The sequence below is a fragment of the Rhinolophus ferrumequinum genome, chromosome 10 (assembly GCF_004115265.2).
Source record: "Rhinolophus ferrumequinum isolate MPI-CBG mRhiFer1 chromosome 10, mRhiFer1_v1.p, whole genome shotgun sequence".
In the NCBI taxonomy this organism is placed as follows: Eukaryota; Metazoa; Chordata; class Mammalia; order Chiroptera; family Rhinolophidae; genus Rhinolophus; species Rhinolophus ferrumequinum.
This window is the reverse complement of record NC_046293.1, coordinates 17,269,483-17,280,585: the sequence shown is the minus strand read 5'-3', so window position 1 is coordinate 17,280,585 and position 11,103 is coordinate 17,269,483. Positions and strand designations below refer to the sequence as shown.

At 36.4% G+C, this 11,103-nt stretch overlaps 1 protein-coding gene across 3 annotated transcripts in view; it reads right to left on the bottom strand.

Annotated features, from left to right (window-relative positions):
• Positions 1-1,845: 1,845 nt before the first annotated feature.
• The window catches only part of NUP37 (nucleoporin 37), a 42,342-nt gene continuing 33,084 nt past the window's right edge, over positions 1,846-11,103 (bottom strand). For all 3 annotated transcript variants that reach the window (XM_033118615.1, XM_033118613.1, XM_033118614.1), the window contains exons 7-10: positions 6,098-6,279; positions 5,547-5,597; positions 2,620-2,713; positions 1,846-2,112 (exon numbers count right to left, since the gene is read on the bottom strand). In XM_033118615.1, coding sequence (XP_032974506.1) covers positions 1,999-2,112; positions 2,620-2,713; positions 5,547-5,597; positions 6,098-6,279 — 441 coding nt within the window. In that variant the 3' untranslated portion in view covers positions 1,846-1,998. The remainder of the gene's footprint in view (positions 2,113-2,619; positions 2,714-5,546; positions 5,598-6,097; positions 6,280-11,103) is intronic.

The window sequence follows — 11,103 nt, the reverse complement described above, 5'->3', positions numbered from 1 at the left end:
GATTGAAAGAAAGACAAGGTTACAGCTCTCAATGCTTACTCAGAATAAAATTTATACCACTCTTGAAACTAAGAAGTAAAGACATCCCTCTCACCTCACAGCCACCATATTAATTTACACACAGAACCATTTTCTCTCTGAGGGTAACACTACCTGCCTCTCTTTGGCATCTGTATTGACACGACCACCGTGAGTTATCTTTCTTTTCCCAAGGCAGCTGCCCCAACAGATAGTTCTATTGGGTAATTTCAACAGACAACTTTTATATTTGGATAAGCCCTTATTCTGGAAGATCCATATCCTAGATACCCAAATACGCAAACCTTTCCAATCTCCATCCCTAAACATAAGCCATTCAATTCATAAGTCAATTTTTCTAAGTATAAGACAATTTTCAAAAACATTGGTTCAATCTGTCATTTCAGGTTGTATCCCTTATTTTTGGGATACATCCTGAAATGACAAATTCTTTGGCCTATCCTCATACTTTTAACGTCTGTTCCATCACAGAGACTATTAAAGGCAACCATGTCAAAATTTTCTGTCCTTTGCTTTTTTAAGTTCAAAATCTGCTTATGAAGGGGTAAAGGAAAATATTTCTATTATTTGGTATTAATATTTTACTGTATTAAATAACTGACATGGAAATTGCTGTGCTATGTAATTTTTCATCTGTACTTTAAAGCATATAACAATTTATACCAAACATCTACATGATTACAAAACTTACTAAAAAATTTTTAATTACCTGCAACATTTTCTCTCTCTTAAAGATAATTTTCTTGATTCCATTAGATACTTACAAGACATCTTATAAATAGGAAACTTAGTAAACTAAGTAAAAAATATTTACTGGTATTATTAGAAATAAGAACTATACATCTCTGAAATAAATTAATAATACCTACAAATCCCTGAACTGTATGGCAGGCACTTGTTAGTCACCTTTTTCTTAATAATTTTCAGTCACCTTTTTCAGTTAATTTTCAGTCACCTTAATACTACGTGAGACATTAATTCCTATATCTCTATTTTATAAGAGGAAATGCAGCTTCAGAGATGGCATTAACTCACAGCATTGCAGAGTTTGTAGGCATTTATTTAACTCTATACGTTACTGACAAGCAGAACCCTAAGTTTATGCTCTTTTGATTATATTACGATGTGCCATTAAAAATATGATATGGCTGCCTTACATAATCCTGATTTCAATAAGCTTTGAGATGGTGAATCAAGTTCTATTGCCACTAGGTGTCATCCCCCAAACATTCAAATTTCTTGATAAGAATAGTAAAAATTCATAAAAGGCAGAGGCTGTAAAAAGTATTAAATGATGTCATTTTTCACGGTAAGCTTTATCCTATATACCAGATGTTCTAAGAATGCTGAGATGTCCAGTCAAAAGGAATTTGCATACAGAGGGTTGAACAACATAATCAGCCACATTTTTAAGAAACTGGAAGTCATTTTTATATTAAATTTAATGAGGCTTTATAATACCTGAAGAAGTTGTAAGACCCCCTACACATAACAGATTGCTAAAAAAATACATACATCCACACAAATACATTCAACCACTTCTAGAGTAACGCTGAAAGGAGAGACATGTTTTCTCTTTTGTAAATGTTTGTGTCCCTGAGAATTAGGAAAATAGCATATACATAAAGAATAGAAGATAGTATATACTTTGGAAAAATCCTGTAACAAAAATCAAAAGCATTATGTTTCCCTAGTCATCTCTTTTTCTGGAGCTGCTGTGTCAATTACAGCCTTAAGAGATGATTTAAACACATACACACACACACCACACACACACACACACACGCACACACCAGAGTAGGAAAATAATTTTTCAAACCATCAACATTTTATTAAACAAAAACAACAACTGAGATATTTCTAGAGCTTACAGTATATTTGGTATAAAAATAAGGAATTCTCCAAAATATGTACTAAAAATACAAAGTTTATGGATCTAAGGTATCCAGAAAATTTATTTTACATTTCAGTCACCCAAAATAACAGCTTGTGGTCTCCTCCAATTGCACATAGTGGGAGAGTTCTATGCCAGGAAAGGCCAGATCCAACGGCTACAGAACCTGTGAGGATGGGCTATAAAATATGTGAAGAATTAAAGAAGCTCAATAAATCATCAAAGTTGATAAACAAAAACTACCCTTCAAAAATAAGAAATGCGTTGATACAATGTCTATTTATAGCAGAAACAGAATTAAAAATGTGCTTCCTCATAGGTGAAATATGCATTATTTGTTTGTAGCTGGCTAGAATGAAGGATACAAATAATCTATGAATAAATGGTGTAGTCCAGATTCAAGTATTTTTGCAGTCTAAACCAACCAAGCAAGCAAAATCATTATATTTAAATGAAGGAGGAAATATAATACAAGAAATAAAATGCCTTTTACATGAATATTGACAAAAGTCTATTACAACGGGTGATTTAAACATCAAAAAAAAATGCCTTCTCTTTCTAACTCATGCAAATAACAGACATTTATAAATAGCTTTAGTTATACATTACAAATTTGGGGGCTATGAGTAGAAAAGTAGAAAACGTAAATTTAAAAATATATATGCCACAAAATATTTCCAAATTACCTGAGGGTGTCCTAAATGATGAATTTGAAATTGGCTTGCCATTTTGCCAGGATAACCAGTAGTAGCAAACAAGTATTCATTAACTGTGGACCACCTGAGAAAAGCAAAAGGTAAAAATCAGAACAGTATCTTACTGATAACTACAAGCTTCTCTGAACCAGGTTATTCCTTTTTGCACAAAAACAATTTTAAACCCTAAATTTGATAATCTGGCTTTACAATTAGACTGGGAATTCCAGGGAAGTTAATTATATTTTCTTATTCTTTGAATATTCATTACATGCTTATTGTGTGCCACTTTGTTAAGTTCCAAAGGTACACAAGGTTAGCAGTTCCTTTCTTACAACCAAAGGCTGACAGTGTGGTAGGAGACACAAACAAGGCATCAGATAGATACAAAATATTTCACAGTACAACACATTAAAAAAACACACCTAATGTTGTTACTGACATTTGTTATACGTTAGTGATAAAACTCATGTGTTTAAACTCCTTAGGGTAATGCAAACACCCAGAATATTTAGATAGTTAAATACTGAGGGTGCCGAAAAAATGTACACATTTTAAGAGACATTATCTATGTACATTACGTTTCAAAGTTGGATTGAATGACAGTAGCAATGTGTAGTATGATGTTTGTTCAAAAGATGGCGTTAATCAAATGAAAGCTAGTAGCGTCATTCATTGTATTACAATTTTAATACTGTTTTTTCCTTTCTTAAGATGTGTATACATTTTTTTTGCACCCTCTGTATTTAAGTTTCAAGACAACCTAGACATTGGAATACAATGAGTCAATGAATTAACAAGTGTTAATGGAGCTCCAGTGACAGGCCCAGCACTAGTATAAGTGCAGCAGAGGAGATACAAGAAAAAGAAAGGATTCCTTGCCGCCCCCCCCCAAAAAAAATGTGGCTGATATTATTAGTTGTTTGTCCAACAGTCATCCTGCCCTTGTCCATGCTAACTGAACTCCAACTGCATTCTAGCACAGAGAGTCCAACTCCAAGGGATGACACACAACTGGTTTAAGACAATGGCAGCAATCCCCAGTGAACAGGGAGTGCTGCTTCCTCTCCTCTTCCTTTGGTCAATGTGGTACGAGGCTATGATGCCTGGAACTCTGGTAGTCGTTCTGTGGCTGTAGCAACAAGTCCAAAACCTTGCCATTGAGGATGCCGCAGGGAAAGGTCTCAACTCTTGATAGCGCTGATAAGCTACGAAACCAATCCTGAGACTGCCTCCTCCAGACTTCTTGCTAACTACCACAGCTCACTGATTTTAAAATGTATATTTGTTCACAGCTCTGAAATCAGAATGCATTTTTATAATCCATGGCATTCTTATATTTAGTTGAATACAAGGTGTGATCAACAAATACGGTGAATGTTTTAATAAAAATAGTTATTACAGTAAAAGATACACTGCCATTAACCCTCCTCTCTTCGAACACACTTATCCCATCGTTCTTGCCACTTTCTGAAGCAGTTCTGGAAGTGCTCTTTCTTGAGTGTCTTTAGTTGCACTATTGTGGCTGCCTCGATGTCCTGAATCCTTTCAAAACGTTTACGTTTCATGGTCATTTTGACTTTGGGGAAGAGCCAGAAGTCGCACGGTGCCAGATCTGGTGAATAAGGTGAATGAGGACACACCGTAATGTTTTTAATTGACAGAAATTGCCGTACCAGAAGCGATGTGTGATAGAGACTTTCCATTGTGATCACAAAATACAGTGAATGCTGCTGCCAACTGCCATCCAACGGAAAGGCAGGGATCTTCAATACGGGCAGCACATCGAACCTTAGTAACAGTGTGTGCCAAGTTTCAACTTGTTTGGTGCAGTCAGTCAGGTGTGAGCTATGGTTGAGAGAAGGTGTGTTTTACAGTTTGCTATAAATCATCCTCCATCACGACAATGCTCTGTGTCATACATCACTTCTGGTATGGCAATTTCTGTCAAATAAAAACATTACGGTGTGTCCTTATCCACCTTATTCACCAGATCTGGCACCGTGCAACTTCTGGCTCTTCCCCAAAGTCAACATGATTCAGGACCTTGAGGCAGCCATGACAGTGCAACTAAAGACTCACGAAAGAGGACTTCCAGAACTGCTTCAGAGAGTGGCAAGAACAATGGGATAAGTATGTTTGAAGCAAAGGGGAGTATTTTGAAGGGAATTAATGGCAATGTGTCTTTTACTGTAATAATTTTTTTAAATTTAAATAGTCACAGTATTTTTTTTATCACACCTCACATATTTTTTTCTTAGGAGTACATAAAATAGTGTTTTCTTCAAGTTCTACAATTTTATTGGGGATATTTTAGATTTGATGTAACATAGCCTGTAATAAATGTCCTACTGGTTTTATTCTCTTAGTAAGTTGTCCTGTTACTTGAAGCTGGAAGCACCCTAAAGACTACATTATACAATAGACTATAATGCAAAAATGAATGATAAAGAACAAGGTAGACATGTATGTTAATTTTAGCAAAGAAAGAACAAGGTGGAGAAATATAATAGCTAGCATGTTCTCATTTAAAGTACAAAAATGAAGTTTATATGTATATATTTGGGTCCACCTACATTTCATATTTTTATCAGCACTAAAAATAAGGAGGTATACGCTCCAAATTATTGGGGTGGTATTGGAGTGGCAACATGTTTTGTGTTTTAAAAACTTTTCAAAAAAGAATATTGAAAAACAAATCATTCCCTTGCCTAAACCAAAAGACAAAAGCAAAAACTTATTTAGGAAAGGAAAAATAGCCATTTATAAAACGATCAGAAAAAAACAGCCACAAACAACACCCCCGCCACCTCCCCGCAAAAGAGAGGACTGGGAAAGTACTCCAGAGAGGTATAAACATGAACAAAAGAACCAAACTCAGAAAATCAAATGATAACTGCAACTAAATAGTATATTACCTGAATAAGCAGGCTCGATCTATGTGGACAGGTCTCTTTTCTCGAGGGTAACTAAAAGATAATATTTTCGATTTTATGAATTATGTGCTGGTCTCAAGTAGAGGAACTTAAATTAAGGTTTCAAAGGTATTTTCTTTTTAAAGGACACAAGGTCCAACATATTTCAACTGTGACAAAATTCCAAATGAGCACTGGATTAAAATAGACGAAATATGATATAGACATAACGTGAATTAGAACCATTACAGAATACCATCAGTCAACAGAGTTAGTGTTTTTCTTCTTCTTCTTTTTTTTTAAACATAAGTAAACATTGCTCAGATCAAAGATTTCCTCCCTGTACACTGTTCTTTCTGGGTTACAATCAAAATAAACCTGCAAAGCACGTGCCTGTTTCTGTTATGTAAAACCCATAGTGGCTGGCCCTTCCACAGGAGGGACTTGTTTTTGCTCTCCAATGAGGAACAGGTATTCAAGAATGGCTCAACGGATCATTCATCATTAGTGATTATTTTTTTGGTAAGCAGTAGATAAACATACTGAGGTAGTACCTGGACTGAGTAATATCCCAAATTATCCAATCATTCCCTGCAACAGCTCCGACTTTCAAGGTGTTTTTGAAGCACCAGTGTGCTGACATTAATGGCATCTGTTCCGATTCAAGAGATAAAATAGCCTGATTGGCTGTAAGATCATAAAATCGGATTGTTCCATTCTTTTCTGCAACCATCAGCTGTAAGACAGAAAAATAAAGAAAATTTAACTATCTAATTCACTAGCCAAATCTGCGAAGTAGGCAGATTCAATTTATATAGTAACATGCAAACATTTGTCTGTATTATAAATGGAAGATCAAATAGAAAGGAAGAAACGACTATGTAAAAAACTCTATCAAATATAAACAAAAACCTTACAGAAAACTGGCAAAAAAGTCAAAAAAATTGGGTACAATTTTAAATGTTGTATAGTCACCAGAAATAAATGAGCCTAAGGATTTATTCTGGGAAGTTACCTTTAAGTTATGTTGCCTAGAAAGTATAGCTAAGTGTGTATTTCGCAAAAGAGATATGTTTATATGTTACACATCCTTACACAAGATAAGTGTGTTTCCAGAAGGGAAGGCAACATGGCATAGTTCAAGGGCACAGACAGGCCTGGGGAGCAAGGCTGTCTCCTTCACTTAAAAGCTGAATGACTTGCCAAATTACAAGGCTTTGATTGGCAGTTTCCTCATTTCTAAAATGGATGTGTGAGGAGAAGAACAGCTATAGCACTGCCGTGATGACTGAGTAATGCAGGTACCGCACCTAGTACGATGCTTGACATAGGAGCCCCTCACTAGTAGTTACTATTACTTTAATATCCCCTTTATTTTAAATACTGCTGATTTAAGATGTTCAATAAATTAGTATCTTTCCTCCCTCCCTATCCAAGAAATACTTTATTAAATGCACAAAATAATTATAAGATAAATTCCAATTTTACAAAACATTAAAATGTGAAAAAATTTGTTTTTTAGACTCAAAGAAGTATGGCACTAGCATATGCATTTGTGGGATCTAAGATATAGAGACAGCTCTGAATATTTAAGTGCATGAGTAATTGTTTACTGCACAAAAGGGTTTGAAAAACTGTATTTTCTGTACAGTTCTTACTTTTAAAGAATGTTCTTTTAATTCTGATTAAGTTAAAGTGAAAACATTCCTGAAGGTGTGGGAAGTAGGCGTGGTAGCCTGGGAAGAATGTGAAACTAGAGTCACAATACTGGGTTCTACTACTAAGTCTGTTGAGTGACCTGGTATTTTCTTTTTTCTTTTCTGTAAAATGGGGAATTATTGTATCAGACTCAAAAAGTTCCTGTGTGGCTAAAATGTGAGATTTTATATAAAAGTACTGTCCCAAACACATAAAACATCATAAAAGTATTCCGATATTTCTAATATGCTAGATCAAGTCTTAGGACTTGGGCAGTTATTCTGTCATTCATCTAAGGGAACTTTACTGAGCATCTACTATAAGTGTGCGCGCGCGCGCGCGCGCGCGCACACACACACACACACAATCTCATTATTTACGGTCGTTAGGTTCTATAAAGGTGCTGAATTAGTGAATATTGAACCATTGATCCTAGAGGAAATGAAGGGTTGGGTTTCTGAGTCACATTTTTGTCAACTGACCAATACATAACCATGTTTTATGTGTTTCTGTTTAAAGACACCTTATATTATACAGTTGACCCTTGAACGACCCAAGTGTGAACCGCATGAGTCTATTTACATGTGGCCTTTTTTCAATAAGTATACAGTTGGCCCAGGGTTCACATCCATGATTCCACCAACTACAGATCTAATAACAGTATTTTCAATCCAAGGCTGGTACTCTGGATGCGGAGGGCCGACTGTATGCATTGTTCCATTTTATATAAGGCACTTGAGCATCTGAGGATTTTGGTACCTGCGGAGGGTCCTGGAACCAATCCTCTGTGAATATAGAGGGATGATTGGAGCTAACATTTTGGGGAGTCCTAAGTCATATGATTTTCCAACTGTGCGTATGTGGGGTGGCTGGTGCCTCCAACCCCCCTTATATGTTCAAGGATCAACTATATATTGATGTATTAGCAGCACAGACTCATGGCCAACAGCACTGCGACTTATGTCTGAACAAAGCTTAGGTAACACATGTGTTTTCTCCACTTTAGCACTATGCTTGGGGGCCATTTTACACAGTGAAGTCAACCAAAAAAAAACACCAAAATGTGGCACTAACCAGACCACGCATAGGACACTTGTTTACAGTAAGGGAGCTGAAAGGAGAAGGCAGAGCACCGCCTAGTTCGTCCTTAGGTGGGAATGTGCACTTTCGCTCACTCACATTTTTTGTTGTTTTGCACGTGTCAGTGACTGAAAGTGACACAGTACTGAATTGGGGGTTACAAATAAATTTTATCGAGTAGGCAAATTTGAAAATATGAAATCCATGAATAATAAAGATCAACTGTATACACACACATATATGCAAAATAGTATGCTAATTTCAACAGAAGACAAATGCAAAAGACATAATCCTTGATCTCAAGAAAACTTCCATCTAGAGAGGAGAATTATGAAAAAACACTGGCCATAATTGAAGGCCACATACCCTGGGATGTAAAAGAAGGAGGGATTATTTAGAATATGGGTAGTCTTTGGAATTATGAGATTCTTAAAAGAAAAGGGGGAATTTAAAACTATTCTTTAAGAATAGACAGCAGTTTTAAATACTACCACTACTAACATTAACATGAAGTCAATGATGAATACACAACAAAAACAAGAGCAACACTGAGCTCTACGTGCCCCGCCATATTTAATCCTCATAATCACTGTAGGAGGAACTTATCATTAATCTTGTTTTTCAGAAGAAGACACTGAGGCTCAGAGTGATTAAAGGAACTTGTGGAGGTCTCACTGGTAGCTTGTGGCACAGCCTGGATTTGAACTTAGGTCTTGAACCCAGGTCTGTCTAACTACAGAGCACATGTGTTCCATACTACAAGGCTAGATTGTGAAGACTGCTGAGTGGTCTGATGTGCTATACATGCGTAGTTGAGGGTGGGAAAGGACTGGAAATGGAGGAGACCAAAGACTTACCAGGACCTAGTAAAACTAATTGAGATTGTGAACATGACTGAAAATCCTAAGGATTCCAAGTATAACTTATGGACCATGGAAGGGCCAAGACTATCTGGGCCCAGTTCCTAAAGTAGGAGGGGCGATACAGGATGGCAGGTTAAAGTATGCAACCTGGTTAGCCAGCCAGCCTGGGTGGGTCCCAGCTCTGCCCTCAGTAGCAAATGATCTGGAGCAAGTGACATCTCTGTGCCTCGGGTCCTCATTAATAAGAAAAGGGCTAATAACAGTAGCTACTTCATAGGACTTTTGGGAGGATGGTATGAGTTAATACGTGTAAAGCACTTAGAACTTAACAGCACAGAGTAAGCACTCAAAAAACATCAACTATTATTATAGGTTGAAGTCAGATTGAAAACTAAGCTCTAGGAAAAAAATGTTTTTTTTATTTATTATTTCTAAAAACTGTGCTCAACTGTGACAATAGATTTTTTGTTGTCAAAAGAGCAGAGAGTAAAAAAGTTAAGTTTGGGAACTGCTGGATCTAAAAATGTTACAGGGGAATTTTTCTTTTAGGACTGCTCAGAACCATAATATGCACTATCTTAAGTAGTACAGAACCAGATTGAGGTCAAATCTGTGACTGTGTGACCTTGGGCACACAAACTTCTGGTGCTTCAGTTTTCTTAGCTACCAAATGGATAGAATAATGCTACCAACCTCAGAGTGTTCTGTTAGAATTCCAGGAGAGAATATGTGTACAGTACTGAGCACAGTTCCTGGCACCGAGAAAGCATTTAACAACTGCTGATTATTACACCTCATTTCATTCAGCAGCTCTGTAACCTCTTTTTTCTTTGGGTCAGAGACTGAAATGTCCTCAATCCCAATTCTCTGATCCCATGACATCCTAAACTCTTCATTCAGTTGTTAACCACCTTCTGAAATTGTAGTTCCAACTGTGGTTTATTGGATTTAAGAGCTCAATTTCTGACTTTTGTATCTTTTACTATTAAATGCTAGCATTTGCTTTGTGCTTTCTAGATTACATGACTCTTTTGCATAGTTTATATCTCATATAATCGTCATAAGAAGTCTATGAGATAGGTAATCATGGCCCCATCTCTTGCTGTCTTCTCTGGCTACCTCATTGTCATCAAGACCAAGAACACCAGAACAAAAATTCTGGGCCTGATCTGATACGGCAGACCACTGAGAACCACCAGATTGTGTCAGTAATAGTAATAACTCTACTACGACAAGCAGCTGAAATTGATTCAGTGCTTATTATGTGTCAGGTTCTCGTTTAAGGATTTTATCCGTGTTCAGTCATTTCATCTTCATGAGCTTCCATTTTACAGGATGAGGAAGTGAAAGTAGTGACTGAGAGAGCTTTTGTAACTTGCCAGAAATCAATCACACAGCTCATCAGTGGTGAACTGGGATGTGTCTCCAGGCAGTTAGTTAACTCAAGAATCCATACTCTTAACCACTTCTCTGGGTCGTCGCTCTGTACTTTAGGTTTTTGAGTTTAGCAGTGACATGCTGAAACTGGTATTTTAAGGTTAGTCTATCTAATGTAGGCAAGAAGAATCAGAGTAGAGAGCCAAAGACTTTTGAAACAAGTTAAGGCTTAGAAAGAGCAACATGTGAGAACAGAAATGTGCAGAATGCACTTTATGACACAGAGGAATGTGTTCTAGTGATAGTGAAGGAAAAATTAAAAGATTTTAAAAAGTCTGTGTTGTAGGGAAGTAAGATATCAAAGGTAACTTTATGATTCTGAGTTTATACGATTTAGAGCAGGGACTTCCAAACATTCTGAAGTCATGGAAATAAAAAAATAAAAAATAAAAAAAATAACAGATGGGATGGGGTGGAATTTTAATGATACATAAAAGAAAAACAGAAATTATCTTAAAGCATATAGAAGAAACGGATCTGAA